This window comes from Hirundo rustica, chromosome 2 (assembly GCF_015227805.2).
Source record: "Hirundo rustica isolate bHirRus1 chromosome 2, bHirRus1.pri.v3, whole genome shotgun sequence".
In the NCBI taxonomy this organism is placed as follows: domain Eukaryota; kingdom Metazoa; phylum Chordata; class Aves; order Passeriformes; family Hirundinidae; genus Hirundo; species Hirundo rustica.
Genome location: NC_053451.1, coordinates 100,808,416 through 100,828,470, shown reverse-complemented (window position 1 = coordinate 100,828,470; position 20,055 = coordinate 100,808,416). Strand labels below are relative to the sequence as shown.

General features: G+C 41.8%; 1 protein-coding gene across 1 annotated transcript in view; it reads right to left on the bottom strand.

Moving 5' to 3' along the window:
- EGFL6 (EGF like domain multiple 6) overlaps positions 1–18,516 on the bottom strand; it is a 32,127-nt gene extending 13,611 nt beyond the window's left edge. The window contains exons 1-7 of the mRNA XM_040056572.2: positions 18,449–18,516; positions 14,449–14,558; positions 12,143–12,235; positions 8,933–9,052; positions 8,002–8,121; positions 7,182–7,316; positions 5,277–5,399 (exon numbers count right to left, since the gene is read on the bottom strand). Of these exons, the coding sequence (XP_039912506.1) occupies positions 5,277–5,399; positions 7,182–7,316; positions 8,002–8,121; positions 8,933–9,052; positions 12,143–12,235; positions 14,449–14,558; positions 18,449–18,516 (769 nt within the window). The remainder of the gene's footprint in view (positions 1–5,276; positions 5,400–7,181; positions 7,317–8,001; positions 8,122–8,932; positions 9,053–12,142; positions 12,236–14,448; positions 14,559–18,448) is intronic.
- Between the last annotated feature and the right edge of the window lie 1,539 nt (positions 18,517–20,055).

Here is a 20,055-nt window from a genome sequence, read left to right as displayed (position 1 = left end):
ATAAACTCTTTACTGAAACTCCACTAAGTATCCCCTGGAGGATGATGTAATGAAGGATGTAAGGTTCCCTGGGTCTAAACCAGAATTCAGCAATAAAAATTAACAGGAAAGCTTAATTCCAAACAAGTTTCATCTTGACTATCAGTAACAAGAAACACTTTTAATAGAGAGGCTGTGGGGATTTTCAAGGCCACAGGACTGACTGCTCAGCAAACCTGAACATCTGCTTTTAGTTTCTGCTTTGAAGTTTTCCTCATGAAATGGAAAATTCTTACAGCTCAACATAATAGCCTCTGCAGTGTCAGAAAACCAATCTCCTTGTATGTGCAAAATTTAGCAGTGTGGAAATTCAAACCGACAGGAGTGACAAAAATAGGGAGATGAAAAGTTATAAATTCCCATTGCAGACTCCAATTTGCTGCTGCACTATGAAAATCTCCATGCTTGTGGAGACAGGCACTCTAGACACTAAGCATATTTTAGGACACAACACTAGTCTCCTTCCAACCTGCATTCATCTTTAGAGTAGCCAGACGTGTAGATTTAAGGCTTTTTAAGGTCTAGCAATAAATTGCAGGACTAATGCAATGTAGAGATAAACCACCTTAAACTCAGTCAGTTCTTTTGAGTCCATGGCCTATGGACTTGCCTGAATGAGCAGCTCACCTTCTCTGGCACTCTGGGGTGTTACACCTGAGGCAGTGATTTTTCAGGACCCTTTGCCTCAAGCTATGTAGATGGATGCAGACATGTTGGTCACAAACATTTGTGCACTTATCTGTCCATGTGACTGCAGAGAATTTTGCAAAGTGCAAAGAAATGTAGAGCATTCCACCCCAGCTCTTCCTTATGTACCTTTGATCAGGAAGCATGCAGATTAATGCCTCCTGCTCATGCAGTTTCTGCTTATTGCCCTAATATGAAAATATCTCAGTTTTCAAAGGTATTTTCTTTGTTTGAATTACAGAGAATTAAGGCAAGAAGTAGAAAAACAAAGGAAAATGGTAGCTGTGGGCTAAAAAGTAAAACTTTTCTGTCATCAGTTGCTATACAAAATTATAAACCCACAGAAACGGATTGGTGCAGGGTGTCTAATGACCAAGTTGTGAAAGCTGAGTTGAAAAAAATACATAAAGAGCATATGTCAACCCATTGACTCTGTGCTGCATGGTGTAAAGGGAAGTACTCAGGGGATGGTACAGGAGAGGGACAATGGTCTGTTTTCCTCCCACACACCCTGTGACTGCAGCTGGTGCTGGCCCTGACCATCCAGGGGATGCAGAAGGAGACAGCTTGCTCTGTACTCCAGCAGGCACCCCACTGCTTCCACCTTCACACCTCAGAGTGTTTAAAAACCTGGTGAGAGACAAGCCTAGGAGACTGGCCTACAAATCCTTTCAAAGTTCCCTTTATAGCTTCTCTATGTAAGAGTGGAAGAAATGGTGAGGGAGACAGACAACCATTTACCACGTGTAGGTGGAGTCTTGTAGATGTGCGTAGAGATTAGATCAGCATCACATGCTTCCAGAAACCATTCTAAAAGTTATCAACCTCTTCTAGATATTCTTAAGAGAGTCTGAAAGCTTTCATAGATAGGTTAAAAGACAGATTCTGGGCTATTATTTCCTTCTAAGCACCATGGAACATCATCTACCAATACGTGTTGCTACCCTATTTAATTTCTAAAATTTTTACTGCCTTATTTAGGGAAGGATACTTTGAAAAATCAGAGCAAGTTTGTCATCCTGGACTGTGCTTAACACATGATTACACCAGCCAGCAAGGCATCTAGTGAGAAATGTGTGGTGACAGAAGCCTTAGTGTCACTCACTGAAGAATGACAGAAGTATTTGACTCCATACTGAATTTAATCTTAAGAATATCATCAGTGATATGACCACAATAACTTTTGAAGCTTTGAAACTTTATTATGTCAAATCAAACTGTTTTCAGGATTGGCAAGTTAATAAGAAAGCAAAATCATATATGGATCTAAGAGTTACCCTATCAGCAAAATTGAATGAGTAGCACAAGAGGCAGAGAGAGCCAACATGAATTTTTATTGACACTTTGATACACAGCAAAGCATAATGAAGCAGAGTAACCTCTGCCTCTAGCTGGGCAATAACAAGAGTGTCATTGTTGAGCTCCTTAAAATGATACCTGTAGACCTAAAGATAGTAACCCTTTTTCTTATTATTTTGTAGGACCAAAAAAAGTGAATAAAAAAAAGTTTTGTTTTGTTTTTTTTTCCTCAGGAAACTTAATTGCCTTTGAGACTATTCTTAAATAAATGCTGAAATACACATAGAAGCATGTGGCAGGGGAAATGTGGGCTTTCAATGCACAATAGGAAATCAGGAAACACATGAACCTGAGAACAACAGATTGCAGCAAGGCAGAGGCCAGATGTGGAAATGACTAGGACCCTTTTAGGGATCATTCAAATTGATCCATCTCTACGGATTCTCAAAAAACATGTGTGCTACAAACAGTTCAGAAACGGTCTCCAATTTTCGCACACACAGGAGTGTTAAATGCAAAAGGGTGCATTAATAATCACAGGTCATGTCCATACCAGCAGCAATGTTTGCAGCCTGACCTTTCAGCAGCTTTCTCCAAATTAGTGTATTGATATACAAATTGAATGAAAGAATTTCCACCACCTTCTTTGCAAAGGTGAATTATATATTTTGTCACTTATTAGATTATTTGATGGCATGAGATGTAGCCACAGGAATTTCATTACAAACAATGAGCTTAATTGCTCTCCTTTCGTATTTCAAAAATTAAGTTATATATTAAAATAGTTTTCATCTTTTAAAAAAGCAAACACTGCTTCCACTGTAGCCAGGGGTTTTTTTTATACTAGAGACAATTGCAATTAAGAATTAATGTTTCCCTGTGAAAACAGGATTCCAGCTCCGTGGGAATAATTATGTAGAGTACTGGAGACTTATTTAAGAAGATTTTTGTTCAGCTGCAGCACCAGCCTAGGTCTATTTGATGGGAACTGGAATGGGCCACAGGAACTGTAGCCATTGTCACCAGAAGATGTGTGAAGCCACAGCCTTCAGCCCCTAAATTCCTAAGATGGTGTCCTCATCCCATTAAACCCAATCACAAAATTTCTTTTGGCTGCAGTAAAGGCAAATCTTTTCCACAATTACCACGTGGCATGGAGAACATTTAGTGTTTCACTGCTGTCTGGTACATCCAATTGTTTGTGTCACCGTTGGAAAAAGCATTTTCCCCAACAGCAAGAACGTCCTGCCCCCCTCAGTTACACTGGTCAGATGTTCTTGAGGATTGCAGTAAAAGTCAACTATTGAAACACTCAGAGCTAAAAGAATCTCCTCCACTTTCCTTTAAAAGAAAATGTATATGTGGGGGAATTACCAGCAGAGAAACCAGCCTCTATTTAGCATCTCTACATTTCAGGGTGCACCTACCACTGATTGTATTTTAATCTTCCTCTGTTGTTTACATCCTTTTGACCTGTGGCCTGTGGCTCTGATTGCTCTCATTACTGTCCTCTCTGGTAATAGACCTCTTTTCCATTTAGTGTGTTCTATTAAGTTTATGGATGGCATGGATGCTTCCTCTGCTAAACAACAAATGGACTTCAGTAATTGGAAATATGACAGGAAGAAGTAGGCAGAGGGCAAACTATGTGAGAGAAACACCTGTGAAAAGATAGGAATCATCTGACTTCAGAACTGATTTTTTACAGGGCTAGACATCAAAAAATTTCTCTCCACAAGTGAAAATATTTCTGTTATTTATACTTAAGCAACCATTCTTGTTGGATTGTTTTTGCTTGATGAAAGAATATTTTATACATAAAGTTAGTCAAAAAGAAAATTTCACTGGAAATTTTAATCTTCTCATTAAAAAAAAAAAAGCCAAATAAATGGGAAAAAAAACCAAACAAAAAAACAATTAAAACAAACAAAAAAACCCCCCACCAACAGAAACCTCAACAACTCCACCACCCCCCACCCCCTGACTATATTTCTCAGAGATGTATTTGTTTAACATTTCACCCGTGGTACATTTTGTTTTGACAAAACCAGACCAAGATGTGTCATGTCAGTTTGCTTTGATATCCAGTCAAATGCATCCTTCCATTTCGGTGAGCTGCAGTGTCATATCACAAGAGATGTGGTCTAGCAAGGAACTCGGCTCATAACACTGAATTTGAGTAGAAGAATGTTCTAAACATCTCTGCTGTGGTAATCTATGTCCGTATCAAACCTTTCAGTAACAGTCAGATTTTTGTGTGTTTATTTTTGCTTGTTAAAAGTCAACTTTTTTTCTTTTTTTTTTTTTTACTGGAAGTTGAAACGTAACAAAACGGTGCTCTCCTGTGCAGGGCCAAGAGTTGGACTAGTGGATCTCTTGCAACTCAAAATATTTTTTGAAAATATTCATTTATCAATGTGTATTGTAAGTTTCAATTGCTACCATAATGGGAGTAGGAACATGAATAATAGAGGGACTCAGAACATCTGACCATGAAGTATAATCATAAGACATATCTGATCAAGGATTACTTGAAAAGATTTATATATTTTGTAGATTTCATCTGCTACAGACAAAAACTTTTAAAATGTTTGAGCGGGAGTCAAGTGTCCTCTTGAGGCAAACATCTTTAATGATGTTGCAGTAGAAACATCTGCCAGGAGTAATGAAGGTATAAATGAAAAGGTTCATTTTAAATGTAAAGACAAAACCAGCCTTTTTTCTTTCTTCCTGAAGGGTCATATTCAGTTAAAGTGGGAAATGGCATCTTTATAGGAGGCCTTGCATATTCAATAGACAAACAAAGGCAAAATTTTAAGTGAAAACAGTTTAACAGAGAAGTCGCGGCTTTCCTCCCTTTTCTCATTTTTTTGCTAAGTTAGCCTGAAACTCTTCTGGGAGGGACTGCACATCCCTCCAAGGGGCTAACCTTGGGAATTCATGGAGAAATCACGCTAGATTTTAAAAATTATTTTCTCTGTTTCTTCAAGACAAATTCGCTTCTCTGTTCTACTTGCAATTCCTAGAGATATTACGAGACTTGGAGACTCAGAGGTAAAATTAATTTGACAAGTGATACTTGTATTAACTATGCTACGAGCCATGCAGTTAATATATTATTTTGTGGAGAGGTCTTGCTTGGTTGGTATTGCAGCACTGTTCAGCATGACTTTTCTGAGAACATGCCTTGTAATGATCAGTTATTGGAGAAAAACAGTTCAGCACTACTCCCGACATGCAGTGCTACTCACCAGCACAATCCAATCCACTTCCCCGGTAGCCCTGTTTACATCTGCACTGGAAGGATCCTTGGGTGTTGAGGCACTCTGCATGGAGGTTGCACCTGTGTGTATTTGTCACACATTCGTTTACATCTGGGGGAAGATACAAACACTTCAGTGAAAACTGTGTTGAAGCCCAAAGCTCTTGAGAGCCTGTTTGTGCCCCCCATCTCCTTCCAGGTACTGTAAGGACTAATGTTAGACCAAGACAGTGCAGTGACCATCAGAGGCAGAAGAATTCACACTAGGAGAGAATGCTTGGTGTCAGCTCCAAATGTACAGATGCTGTCAGATGCATCCATGGAAAACATGGAGCATCCCAGTAAAGACAAGGTGAATGCAGTGATTTTCTGACTGAGAACAGGATTCCAACTACAAGGTTGTATGCACTCTTCTATTAACAAAATGAGCAAGGCACCAAGAGAATGGGTGACATCAATTAAAAGGAGCTGACCCAAACATTCTCATCCTTTCATCCACTGTAGAAAGAATGCAATGGAATGTAACCCTGAGCATGCCAAGGTGTCAAGATCTTTGAGCTAGCTCTCACATTCCAGCATATGCATGATGCTGCATGAAAAAAAGGTATAATAAGGAAAATTCAGTAGAAAACACCACATTTACCTCACAGCAAAATGCACAGGCACCAAGAATATTTGGTTTTGCTCTGTTACAAAGATGTTTCTGATTTATCCCACATGAGGGAGTCATGTTGACACACAAATGTTTATACCACTCACATTTTATCCAGATTGCATAATTTTTAGCAGCTGACAGGTCCTCTCATAATGTAAGTCAGCAAACAAACAAGTAGCAGGAAGACTGACTCAAAAATCTGGTGTGTCTGAAAGCGAGATTTAGGTTTGCAAATAAAATCCTGACTACTAAGACCTTTCCAATTTTCCCCCCCTGCACACATATAGTATGAGGAAAGAAAATATTTTTTCCACTTGAAGTCTGTCAGAGTTTGCAGACATGAAATGCAAACTTAAGCCTCCAAACCTGCCTTATTATCTTCCTCCCACTCCTCACTTCTAATATCAATTAAATATAAACAGATCCCATTAATTCTCTTTTTTTATGCACATATAGTAGTTCCAACCCTTCCAGGCCCTTGTGTAGTCAACAGCTTGAACAATACTGCTGCAGCACCTGCTGTAGTAACTAACTTATACTTTGCTGTCCTTCCAGCATTCAGCTAATGGATTGAAATAGGAGTTTAATGTGTTTTGACAATTGTTTTAACACCTGAGCAGTCAAGATAACTTTTTGCCTGTATTTATTTTTGTTAGGGAGAAACTTCGTCATGCAACAGAAACCTGAAAGGTAATTGAAACCTATAATTTTCAGACTTTTTTTTCCCCACAAGCTCTGTACAAACCATTCAAATAACTATCTTTAGAGTCATGAAGTCACTTCACATTCCTCAATAATGACATGAAAAAAAAGAAAAGAAATATAGTGGGACTGCTTATTCATCACAGTTTGAAACCAAGACATCAAAAATTGGTTCTTTAAATAAACCTTTACCAGAAGTAGCCTTTCTTTTAGTCAACAGTTGCCAACTTTCAACAAACTAGAGCACATCTTGACTTGGCACAATAAGGCAATTTAAATTGTAAGTGCCAGTGATGCAGTTTTTCATAAGGCTACAGGGAAAAAAAACCCAAAACCAACAACAACAACAACAACCAAACAAAAAAACACAGAGAAAAACTCAAAGTCCCATCAAGAATATTCTTATTGTGACATCTTTTACTTACTTCTGAGGCAGCATCCCTGGGACAGGCCGATGTGCTGGAGTCAACAGGGAAGATTCCCACCTCTGTGGGAATAAAAGGAATGAAAAAGGAACATCCGCGCCCTAGCTCTTACCTACACAGTTGTAGCGGCCACTGGTGTATTTTAGTTCATAACCCAGCTGGCACTTGCAGTAGAAGCTTCCAAACGTGTTGACGCATCTGCGGTTGTACGAGCAGACAGCTTTGCCAGTGGAGCATTCATCAATGTCTACAGCAGGAGAAGGGATGCTGGTCAGATCCATGAGAAGGTAAAATGGGAAAAAACTCACTGGGATTTGCACGGGAATGATTTGGTCTTGGTTATCACAAAAAAGCTTAATAAAGAAGTCTTATAATTTCGCATTTGGGGATGGCTTTTGCACATTCTTATGAGTGGAGCAGTAAAATGTGAACTAACTTTATGGAAGAACACAGTACCAAGTATTACAAGCCACACTTTCTTCATCAGGGGAAACTCACAGGTAATGTTGAGGCTTCTGGAGAAAAATTGAGAAGTTTGTATTGTGGGTCATCACAATAACAGAAAGCCCCAGCCAAACAAAATGCCCAAATCCTATAACACATTATGTCAGCAGGGCAGCTTCCTGCAGGCAAAGCACCGTAATTAATGGCCTTAATTCCAATAGGGAGAAACTGAATCTGTTAATGACTCTAAATCATGTCAAAGCATTGAATTATTTACTGGGGATGAGTGTTATCCAAAGAATATGGCCAATAGTTCAAGAAAAAAAAAAAATTTTAAATAGTATGAAAACTTTACATCAGACTGAGAGTAACAAGAAGCATTATTTAAGCCAGTGAGGAGGGTTAACTACTTCCTAACCTTCCTCCAGAATCTTATGGCTTTGGGGACCCTGCAGAAAAGAAGATGAGAGTGAGCTCTCTAACCATACCAATGCATGTCCTTCCGTTCGGTCCCAGCTGAAGGCCACCTGATGGACAGAGACACTGCACCTGCCCTTTGACTTCCTCACACCCGTATTGGCAATTCACCATGGCACATGTCCTAGAACCTGAAAACAGTGTTTAAAATAACAAGAGCAAAATTCTAGTCTGGAATCACACAATTTTAAGTTAGATATGGGTGAACAGAGAAATTAATCAGAACAACAAAAATCCATTCATTATAAATAAAGCAGTTTATAAATTAACATATAAAAAATACAGAACTCCATGAGATACCTTCTACAAACAAAACTCTGTCACCAAAAAACTAGAAGCTTCCCCAGGTCAGACAAATCAGATTGGCTAGAAAAGCAGAATGCTTTCCATTTCATGCTGTCTTAAAGACAAAAAATATAGATAGAAATACCTATTTCAAGGTTACATAAGCCTTAGATCATACAGCAGATGTTTGCAAGAGCAGTTTTCATCAACTGTCGAAAATTAACACAGATAAAATAAATCAGTTGTGGAGCACAGAAAGATAAAGCAAGGGATAATCGTCTGAAATTCAGCACAGTAAAAAGTAATCTGTATTAGTGCTTTGCTTGAATACATTCCATCATCCTTATTCAACAGATGAACTGACAGGGCTATACACTGAGATTATACTAGCTGTTCTTCACCTGAAGCAACACTATCAGAGTTTTACTTCTTTCAGGACCAAAACACCTCTGAAGACCAAAATATAAGTACGACCTAGTTTACTTTACCCAAGAACTACCAAATAGGAAGCGTCTTTCAGCTGTGACAGTACCATAGAGCGTGGGCAAAGACCCTATCCTGAATAAGCTAAATCTGTTCATCACAAGTGGAAAAACTGCTGGGATTAAATGGATTAGATGATCTTGGTGTGCCTGTTCCATCAGCTCTGTAACTTACTTGCACACGTGCCATCTGGCATGAGCATGTACCCGTTGGGACAATAGCACTTGTAGCTGCCATATGTGTTCATACATCTGTGCTCACAGGGACGTGGCTTCAGTCCACATTCATTCAGATCTGCAGAAGTCATTGGAACGGAGTGAGTGCTGCGCTTTTATACATATATTCATGCATATAGGTGGATAACGTTGCCTAATGCGTGGAGCTCCCCAGAGTGAAGTTGTCTGGATGGAAAATAAGCCAGCCCCTTGCAAGATGAGAGTTTAGCAGACCATCTGGCTGAAAGACTGCTAGTAAAACCAACATACACAGACCTCTACACTTGCAAAACTAATGCAAACTCTGGCCACATCTGGCAGCTTGTTAGAAAGAAGTGGAAGGGTGGAGAGAATTGTAGCTAATCCTTTTTGGGCAGTGTTTTTAATGGATTTTTTTCTGATTCTAGCCCTTCAGTTGACCTCTGTATGAGAAAGGCAAAAACATGAGACTAAGAACAGCAAAACAGTTTGAGATTAGGTGAAACAAAGAATTTTACTTTAATTTTTCTGAGTTACACGCTGGCACCAAGGTTATCAGTAGCAGAAATGAAATACAATATATAATAATAATTATGTGACTTTAAAAAGATCTCAAAAATCTCAAAATCCTGAGAATAAAACATCCTTAATCCTTCTCAAAATCCAGGATTTAAAGGATTTTCAAGAAACTAAATCAATTTCAAATTCCCCAACATCTGTCCTTCACAGGGGAGAAAATGAGAATTCTAAAATGTTTATTTGTGTGGTATAGCATGAGCAGTGCTGACAATGGTATTTGGCCTATGACAAGGGGAAAATATCTGTGTTTTTTACTTCCATGACCTGACTCCTCTACCTCTTGTAGAGATTAGTAAATAGACAAAAGTAATTTCTAGAATGCACCGGCATATGCAGCCCATTCAGTTTGTGTTTAACAGCACATATGACTGATAATATCATTTCAGTAAAGATGCAGCTCTCCAGTCAAGCACTGAGCTTGTGCAACTCCACTTCTAATGGGAGAAGCATCTGTTCTTGTGTCACACCCTGCAGACCACAGGAACAAAACCTCCAGGCCATTCAAAGCATAAACTTTGTGGAGGTGCCCAAGTGCTCATTACAGCTCAGTCCAGGGAAGAGAGAGGGTTGCATTGTATTATTCTCACAGGGTCTGTTTGAAAAAGGACAACCTGTCTGCTTGCAAATCACACTGGATTTTTGTGCTACTGTGACTCCACTAAATAACTAAGGCTCTCTTAACAAAGAAACTAGAGAGCAAACGGGAGAACAAAAGTTATTCCTCTTAGACCATACATTTTCAAAAGTGCTTATCTGCACCTATCTCTCACAATGCACAGACAGCATACACAGCTCTGGAAAAGAACATATGGAGATAAGGCTAATTTAACTCAGACTGGGTGGCAGACTAATACAGTGCCCTTATCTCTGTTATTTTAGTTAGCTCATGTTGAGCTTGCTCAGCAGGACATTCTGCTGTAAGGACAGACCAAGGCTACATCTGCCAGTAAATTAAAAGTGGGTATTAGCACTCCTGGCTGATGGAACATGACCACCTATACAGCTATACTGTTGAAACAAACAGTTCTTGGACACTTCTGGCCTGTACCAGCCACCACCTCACTGTAAAAATCCTGGCCATGCTTCAGCAGGGAAAAAGCCCAGGAGCTAACAGAGAATTTGGATGTTTAGGTCTGTGCAGTGCCTCCTCCAAGCCCGAGTCTCTGAACCTACTGAAGTGCACAGGACTGATCAGATTGCCCATGGAGAGCATGTCAAATGCACATGGAGTGTGCACAGAAAACACCTGAAAGTTGAGGGCTTCTCTGTTGCCTTTTAGTAACATTTAAGCTGAAAAATAATTTTTGAGGTTAAAAAACTGCATTTAGAGACTGAAGTTGTAAGAGGTACTTCTGTATCTGTTACATATAATCACAGCTGCTGTTTCCCTTTCCTCTCTAGTGGTACTGAGGATTTAACTTCTTTCCATGTGAGAAACAGCAAAAGATGGATTTTTCCAAAATACCTAATAGCACACCTTTAGGGCATATTGTTTGAAAGATACTGTGTAATAAATGGGCTGCTTTGACTATAAAAATGTGTGTTTAGCATGTCAATGCAATATTTTCAAGCAAAGCCTGCAGGAGCTTAGGAAGGTAGCAAGGACAGACTTAGTCATTTGTGTGGCCTTTATGTCATGCTTCCATCATAGCACCTAGAGTTCACTCATCTGCCTCTCCATGCACAGTGACCTGCTGCTTTCATCTGATCCAAGACAGGGTTCTCGTATTTTGGAACAGGAAAAAAAAAAAGCTGACTTCTTACCAATGTGTCAAGTGAAATATTTCCATGTCGAATTCCAAGTTTATGGGGGAAAAACGGTGCATTGAAAGTTTCTGAAAATGCAGTTCTAAGGACTCCCAATTGTGGTTCTCAGAAATACCATCAGCATATACAAACAGCCCAGGCAGATTGATAAATTACACCTCTACCATACAGTTGCATGTCTTTCTGACTAGAGGATTAATTTAAAAAGAAACATGGGCTGCTATTTAAGAAAATAACATGGGTCCTGGAATTGACTTCCATCTTTTCTGATGCCTTCCTGTATGCCTCTTCCACCGGGCAGCAACTGACAGAACAAGGGGACACAGTCTCAAGCTACGTCAGGGAAGGTACAGGTTAGATATTAGGAAAAAATTTTTCACTGAAAGAATAATAAAGCACTGGAATTGTCTTCCCAGGGAGGTGGTGGAGTCACCATCTCTGGATGTGTTTAAAAAAAGACTGGACATGGCACTTAGTGCTATAGTCTAGTTGAGGGGTTAAGGCATAGGTTGGACTTGATGATCTTAGAGGTCTCTTCCAACCTCATTATTCTGTGATTCTGTGATAATCTCTCCATGCTGTAATCCTCTGACTATAAACATGGCCGTTTGCCCTTGTCATCAGCCCATAGGAGATACACAATAGAGGTTCAAACTTTTGTCTGCTGAAGGAGGAGGCTTAGAGCTTGCCTGGGATGCTGGAGAGGCAAGAGCCTTAAATTCTTAAGTTCTATTACATAAACAAGAAAACATCCTGATTTACTGCTTTGAAGATGACAAAAAACATAGCACAAGATAAGGAAACAGAAAACCAACAGTCTCCTTTCTGGAGCATATGCACCAACCTTGACTACAGGTTTTCCCTGTAAATCCAGGGAAACATTTGCATTTGTTTGGTCCCATGCACTCGCCATACTTGCATCCATGTCCACAGGTAGCTGGTGGAGTCAGGCAGAGAAAGGAGAGAGAAAAATAAAAAGTCAGAAATATTATATTTCAGAATTTTTGCCCTGCTTAATTGCCTAAAAGGCTTTGTACAAGTTCAGCATCCTCCATCTAGTCTGAGCACAGTAACTATTGATTAGCACTTCATTTGGGCTTGAGAATAGTGGGATTAACATGAATTACAAGAATTAGGTTATTTCCAGGTTTGTAAAGACAAAAGGTCTCTCTTCCCCCCACCCCCCTCCCTTTTTTTTTTTTTTTTTTTTTTTTTTTTTTAACTGCAATGCTTACAACTCACATTTAGCTTTATACTCTTGCCTTTTCCTTTTTTTAGGAAGCCTATGTGAGGAGCAGCTGGCCAGCAGCTTGAATTGCTATGCTTGGCATCTGGAGTAGGACAGAGGCAACAGCACTCTCCTAGAGCCAAAGGAGACACATAATTCTATAGCAGTTTACAGTGGTGGATCTCCTCAGTTACAGCTGAGGAATGTGTCTATCCCATGGTGGAACATCCAGAGCACATCTGTCTTCAGGAAACTGTCCTTACCACACATCCCAGCAAGTATAATTGCTTCAGGTTTACAATAATTTGAGAGGGCTACATTTAACCTGGATGCATTTAAAATAAACCCTAAGTCCTCTGGATCATCAATCAGAAATTAAATGCTGACTTTTATAAGCCTTAAGGCTCCTGAAATCACTCTAATTGTCAGCATGGGGGTTGTACAGGAAGAGCAAACGAAACGTGAATTTATATCAGGACTACTTCTGAGGGAACAGCGTGAGTGTGCACCCAGATGTAAATCTCTATTCCTTATGTAGTTAAGCTGATCTGCAAACTGTAGGGAAGTTTAGTTACTGTAGAGTAAAATTAATATTAAAATTATTTTTTCTGAATTCAAGTATCTCCCCTACATTAACAGATACAGTCAGATGTACTGAAGGTACTAACTCTGCAGATCGAGGCATTTTTCAACATTTCTTCCAGCCCTGCATGCAACATGGCACACTCTAAGACCAGTTTATTCCCCTGGGATCCAAAGCATCCCTGCCTGGGATGTTCTCCCATGGATGGACACATTTCTCTTCTCTGACTGAGGAGATGCAAGACTGCAAAAGACCAGCTTGCAGTGTTAGCACTGCAGCAGAGAAAAACACCACATCTGGATTTACAATGCAGAATTACATCATAGGTGGCTTAAAATGATTTGCCAAAGAACAGTCTTCAAATTTCATGAAAACCTATTGCTTTAAAACAAGACAACCTACTCCACTGGATGATCAAAAGTTACATTCGCCAGTTATCCCTCCAGGTATTAATTTGCATCAAAACTAAAGGGGAATTAAGCAATGCAAGAAATACTAAAATAATCCCTTTTTCCTTTTTTAAAATAGCATATAATATATATGGAGCAGAGACATTTTAACACCTTTCCCTTTTAGTATATGGATTTTCAGCAATGAGTTATTAAATTAAGCCTTTATACAAATTCACTAGATATAAAAGGCCAAACTCTGGGACAACAGGTGCAACATCTGAAAAAGGTTTCTAAAACGTATATTTTATGGGTTTATGATTTTATTGTGTTTTGCCCAAGTACAATTGGAGAGAGAGATTCCACACTGCATTCTTCATGGGATATGTAGACCTTTTACAAATTAGAAGTGTGTTAAGAGTCATAGTCTCTTCATTAAGCAAACGATCCACAGACCAGAACACTGGCTGGCTACCCAATCTCAAGTCAGGGGCACTTACTGCTTGAGTTTTGTCTATATTTTTAGTAAGATAAAGCCTTCTGGTTCTCAGAGGCTGTGTAATCTGAAGATAAAGGAGGATACCAACTGATATAAAATAATTTTAGGGGTCCTTGTATAGCATTAGAAAACACTGCATTTATGGCACATACTCAACAACTGTGACAGCATAGCCACTGACCAGGGCTGTGCAGGAGGTTAGAACAGATGGTGCCTTCTGGATCTAAGAATTTCTGAACATGCAAATCATGTGTTATTTTACCCAAAGCTCTGCTTTTTTTTTGAGGCAATAGTGTCTCAAGCACGTTTTATTCACTCTCTCTCACAGAGTTAGGAGATTTCACTCCTCAGAAGATTTCCTTCTGTAACTTCTGGCAGACATGTTAGAAACCTCCTTATTAGTACCAAATATGCAGCAGCAGAGAGGAAACAAACAAAAAGTTAATGTTACCTTCACAGTGGCCCTTGTTCTTTCTCCAGCCAGGACAGCAATCCAGCCTGGATCCGTAGTGACACACCCCAGGCTGGCTCACAGTCCCCAGCTGCCCACGAGCCCTCGAGCTGCGTAAGGAAGGACAAACACTAGCTCCAGCAGAAAAAAGCTCTCGTCCATTCCTCTGCACACCCTTTGCACAATTCTCTTATGTTTTATCCACTGTCATGCATTTTCATTTCACCAAACCTAGAGCAGTGTTCCTAGACAGGAATGCAAACTTGCATTTGATCAGAGAAACTGCGATGATAGGAATCTTTCACCTGCAATAAATTAACTGTGCAAGGTAAACCCTTTCTAATAAGAAGCAGGGCAAAGACAAAAAATACAGCCAGCTCCCTTGCTAGAATGAGTCATCTTAACATCAGTGAAGTCAGCAGGGCTGCCTCAGTTTGTGTCACATGAACAACTGGATCGATACATGACTGGATCGAATATGACTGACAGCACTATTGCCTGGGATGAGGAAAGACTGATTCTACAGGGAAGCACGCTGAGAACATCAGTCAGCGCCATAAAAGCTGGTGACTTGCAGGCTCATTGTCCCTGCACACATGCAAAGTGATTGCATAAGTGCAGACGGTCCCAAGCATTCTGGGTGCATGAGACTCCCTGACCATACAAATGAATGTTAATTTCACCTGCCCATAAGCCCAGGGGGTTCAAAGTCATTGTGCATATCAACAGCTGCAAGAGTTGGAAAATCTGCCATAATAGTTGCCAAAATTATAAATCTAGTGGAAATCCAATGTGTAAATCATCTAGATCTCCTCTGTGCTTCTCTGAGTGCTTTGGCTTAAGTCCTCTTCTCCCTCTGCTTGCTGTTACTTAAGTTGTCCACCACCACCTGCCTGTTCCCTTTACGAAATTCTTTTCCTTTATCCAAAATTCACTGTCCCCATTGCTTTATCAAGCCATAATTTAAAATGCATTTTCTTCAAGGAGCCCAAAGTGTTGGTTTTGACCCAGAAAATTCCTTTTTTGTGAGAGCTTTATAGTAAGTGATTTGGGGTACTGAGTGGGGCAACACACTGCGACAGAAATATCATGGGAGGAAAAAATGGTGGGAAAAAGTCATCAGGCATGAACTTCCATGTTTTTTAGTCTGAGGCAAAAAAAGAGAGTAATATTTGATCACATTACAGGAGTGCTTTGCATCTATCCTCCTGTGCTTATCTGTAACTGTTGCACTCACATCAAAACAGTTCCTGCAAACATCACTGGAGCAAACTAGTAGAACAAATATATGCATACATTTCAAAGACACAAGATGTTACTCCAGAGTTTTCTTTAGTAGCTGAACCATTGGAACTAGAAGAGAGTTCAGAGAAAAGGCATAAACTCGTGTATCTGAAATATTCTAAACACAGAAATGGTCTTCATGTCACCTGGTGAGTAAAAAAGCTTCAGTGCTAGAGTAAATTGTTCTGAAGCCACCCAACCTTTGCCCTCAGCCCAGTGATGCAGTTTAAGGAGTACATATACTTGTATATGAACATCTTCAGACAGGTGAAAAAGTGTGTTCAACAGCTGTAACTCCTCTGTGTGTCTGTGAGAAAACAGCACCATGCCTCTGCATCTATAGACAATAAAATAACCTTTTTCCATTTTGTTATTCACATGCTGCTGGCTTACATCACTTTCAAGTATACAAGTTAAAGAACATATGTTCTGCTTGCAGACTAGAAAGTGGCCTTGAATTCACCTGCATAGTAAATATACATTCCGTTTGCATCCAGAAAATCCCTTTGAATGCATCTGGATAGTGCTATGACTCCCCTGGAAGGTTAAAATGCCTAAAGCCTGGAGGAAGAAGGATCTCATTCTTTTCCAAAAGGTGCTCATCTTCACAGAAAAAACTGATTCTGTTCTATTTAATAATTTACTTCAAAATAAAACAAAAATAATGTCATTATGAAGTACACGGTGTCTCTCAAGATTTCAGAACAAACTTTTCTTAAAACTGGGAAATGATCCATAAAGCTGCAAATTAAATCAACATAGGTGAACTCTATAGATATTCCCCTGGACAAGGTCAAAGACTTGTTCTGACTTCCACAAGCATCAAGATAAGACTTACCTTTGGCAGAGGGAAAGATCAACTAGATCCCAAACTCTAGGAGGAAAACCAGTTTTGGCAGGCTAGTCCCCCTCACCCATGAAGAATCAACACCCATCAGCTTAGCTGTTTTTATCAGGAGTTCAGCATTTTTTGAAAAAGAAATTTAGAAAGAGGAGATTCTTTCAGGCAGACAGACCCTTTCTGGGAGAATGTCACATGAACTCTCCTGGATATTGGGGAAGAAGTAATGTAGACTGAAGGCACAGGGCACTTCTGATCCCTCCTTGTCTGATATCCCAGTAGGATTTCAGAGGGACTACCTAAAGTACTTGAGTTAGATGGCTGGACTTATCATAGTCTGCTCAGTGTGCAAAAAATGCCCAGCCTTGAAGAACCTGCAGCCAAAATATGTGACTGAAAAAGAAAGGTGAGAGAAGGCACACTGTGCAGGTCAGATCACAGAGCAGGTCAGTGGAAGAGTGCTGTCTGAAGAACTCTGTGCTCTGAGAGACAGCACTGGTGCTAATCGTAACAAGTGGCTACTCAGCAGCTCAGCGAAGTAATTGATTTTATGTGGCTGTGGTATTGCTGACAGCACTATGTGGCATTTAGCAAAGAACAGTGAGGATGAATAGTAACCACAATAACACAGGGCCGCCTGAGTTGAGGTGACTGAAATGAAGAGCTGGCTGCATCAGTTTTCACAAGACTGCTGTGAGCCATTAGCACCGTTTTAAACTAAGTGGGACCAAGTTTCACTGCTGCTGTAACCTGAATTGTTGTTATGGTTTAGGAATGGTATTCCCCAAATCAGTCCCGCCACCAACACTCTCCACAACCACACGCCACCCTCTCTTACTCCCCCAGTTTCCCCTCACCCTTCCCCTGGCAGCAGGGTAGAGCTGAGAATTGAAGGCACAACAGGCAAAGATCGCAGGTTGAGGTAAGAACAATTTACTGGAAACAGCAAGGAGATAAGGAAATGAACAGTAACAGCAACGATGTTAATCACAGAAGGTAGAAGAAAAGAACTATTTCATACAAAAATATCCCAATAATAGACCAGACAGGCTCCTTCCCACCACGTTTTGTTGACTGGAAGGAACCCCTTCTTCCTGGAGGACAGTCCTTTCCCCGCCCTCCGCCCTCGACAATGGTGTGAGGTGATATAGAATAACAAAGGTGCTTTCTCCAAGACATAAGAGCAGGTCTGGAGTTCATGAGCTTCCACTTCCAGAGGACCTGACCACTCAACAGCCTCACATGTGCTGGAACAGCACACTGCCACTTGTTGGTGATAAATGTTCACATTCACAGATAGAATATTAAGGAAATAAACCACAAAACATCTTGAAGGCTTCATATGCAGTTGCTGCAAATTCTCCCTTTATGAGCTATTCACTTGCTGCAGCACTTCAGCTTCTGGAGAACTGGGAGAGGGAACACTGGAATGGCTCGGTCTGGAGTAAGTGGATTTATTGATCCTCTCTCAAAATCTCCTGTTTCCAAAGCATACCTGTCTCCACAGAACCCAGCATCTGCGATGACTGGCTGCCGGCGAAGGGTCGTTTATGCCGCATACCAAGAACTGGAGGTGCTCACACCTTTCCACAGATGCCGCGGCTGTTCCCCCATTCGGACCGCCACTTGAGCCGCCGCTTTTCGCGGAGCACGGCTCCCCAGCTCCGGTGTGAGTACCTGGGGGGGCGGCTCGCTCTCCGGCGGGAGCGCACGGACGGGGCGGACGCCGTTCCGTACCGGGCTGTGTGCCGGTTCCTCCCGCGCCCGCGGGCTCGCCCCGCCGCCGGCCGTGCCCGGGCGATGCCGGCGGCGCCCGGGAGCGGGGCTGCGGTGCCCGGGCCCCTCCCGCCCGACCCCGCCCGGTTCCCCGCTCACCTGCCCGCGGCAGCCAGCCCGGCGGCGAGCAGCGCGGCGAGCAGGGCGCTCCCGGGCGCCGCCACCATCGCCCGGGCGCGGGCGGCCCGGCCCCGGCCCCGGCCCCGGCGCTGTCTGCCCGTCCCTCGGGCCGTCCCTCTGCCCGTCCCTCGGGCCGTCCCTCGGGCCGTCCCTCGGCGGCGCGGCGGCAGCAGCGGAGCGCGGGCGGGCGGCGGGGCCGTATAACCGGGCGGGGCGGGGCGGAGCCGCCTCCGGCAGCGCTCCGCCGCGCCCGGAGCCGGGGCGGGCAGAGACCGGGGCGGAGAGGGGCGGGTGGTCCCGGCCGGAGCAGGGCAGGCCGTCCCGGAGCGGCGGGGATGCTCTCCCGGGAAAGCCGTGTGGCTCCGTCGGGCGGCACCAAGCCCGGCCCCGGCCTGAGCGCGGCCGCTGGTGTTTGACCCCGTGCCACAGCCGGGTGTCCCGCGGATCTGCCGCCGCAGGCACCCGCTGCCCCCCGTGGCAGCGCTGCCATGGGTTTCCGTCACCGGGAAACCGCATTTGCGCCGAAAGCTTTCCGGGCTTTGCCTTGCAGGACCATCCCCGAACGATTTTTTTTCCAAGCTGCTTATCAGTTGGATGTTAGGAAAAATCTTCTTTAGAAAAAACTTCTGCCAAGTTTTTGACATCTACTGCTGATTTCTTCAGACTTCTGAAAGTACAGATGTGTCCTCCAAAGGACATTTTAGTCTCCTTGCAGAGAGGAGCAGTGCAAAGCCAGAGGTACCAAAAGATGGCAAATTTAACTCCAGGATTCAAATGGCATCTAATTAAAATTCAATCTGTTTAAAAGAAACAAACTTGGCAGTATTGTCTAGGTGTTGCACAGGATGGTAAATACTTTTTTTTGTCCTGGATGCTGGACACAAAAGCCATTGTTGGTTTGCAGCTGTGCTGCTGTCTTTTTGAAATGCAGGAGTACCTTGAGACTCTCTGACTCCCTTCATTAGACTTGTCTTCCTGTATGGGAGGAGTAGTCTCTTGATTGTAGTTAAATCAGCGCCATGTAGAAAGCATACTAGTTACTTAAAACTGAGTTCAAAGACTCATGGTTTTTATTATGCACATTTATTTCAACAAATGGATATGAATGTATCATTTGAGTCTGAGTTTGCCACTCAAATATTCATCGGTGTTCGTGACAAGTTTTTTTGGTCAGAAGCAAATAATTTCTGAACTGTGATGAATGTAGTCTGTTATGAGCTATAATTATTTCCTCAAAAATATATATTTTTTGATTTTATTTTTTACAGAGTGACTTGTGGATAGGTCTGTCTGCACTGGTGGTCCCTAGGTAGTATGTCACATTGTCTGCTGGAATGGGACTGGCCCTGGGTCTCCCCCATTCCCTCTGATTTATTAGGAACATGTTTATTGAGGCTGTAGTCATGGCTGTCTCCCAAGTGAAAGCAAACAGGCAGTTTCTGGACTATCCTCCCAGTCTTGCTCTCACAGGAGCTCTTTCATACCAAGGTGATAACGAGGGGCCTGTGGCTTCTAGGGTCATATATAACATGTCCTACAGGAATGTCCCTCAGCTTTTAAGAAAACCTCTTTTGTACTTCATACAA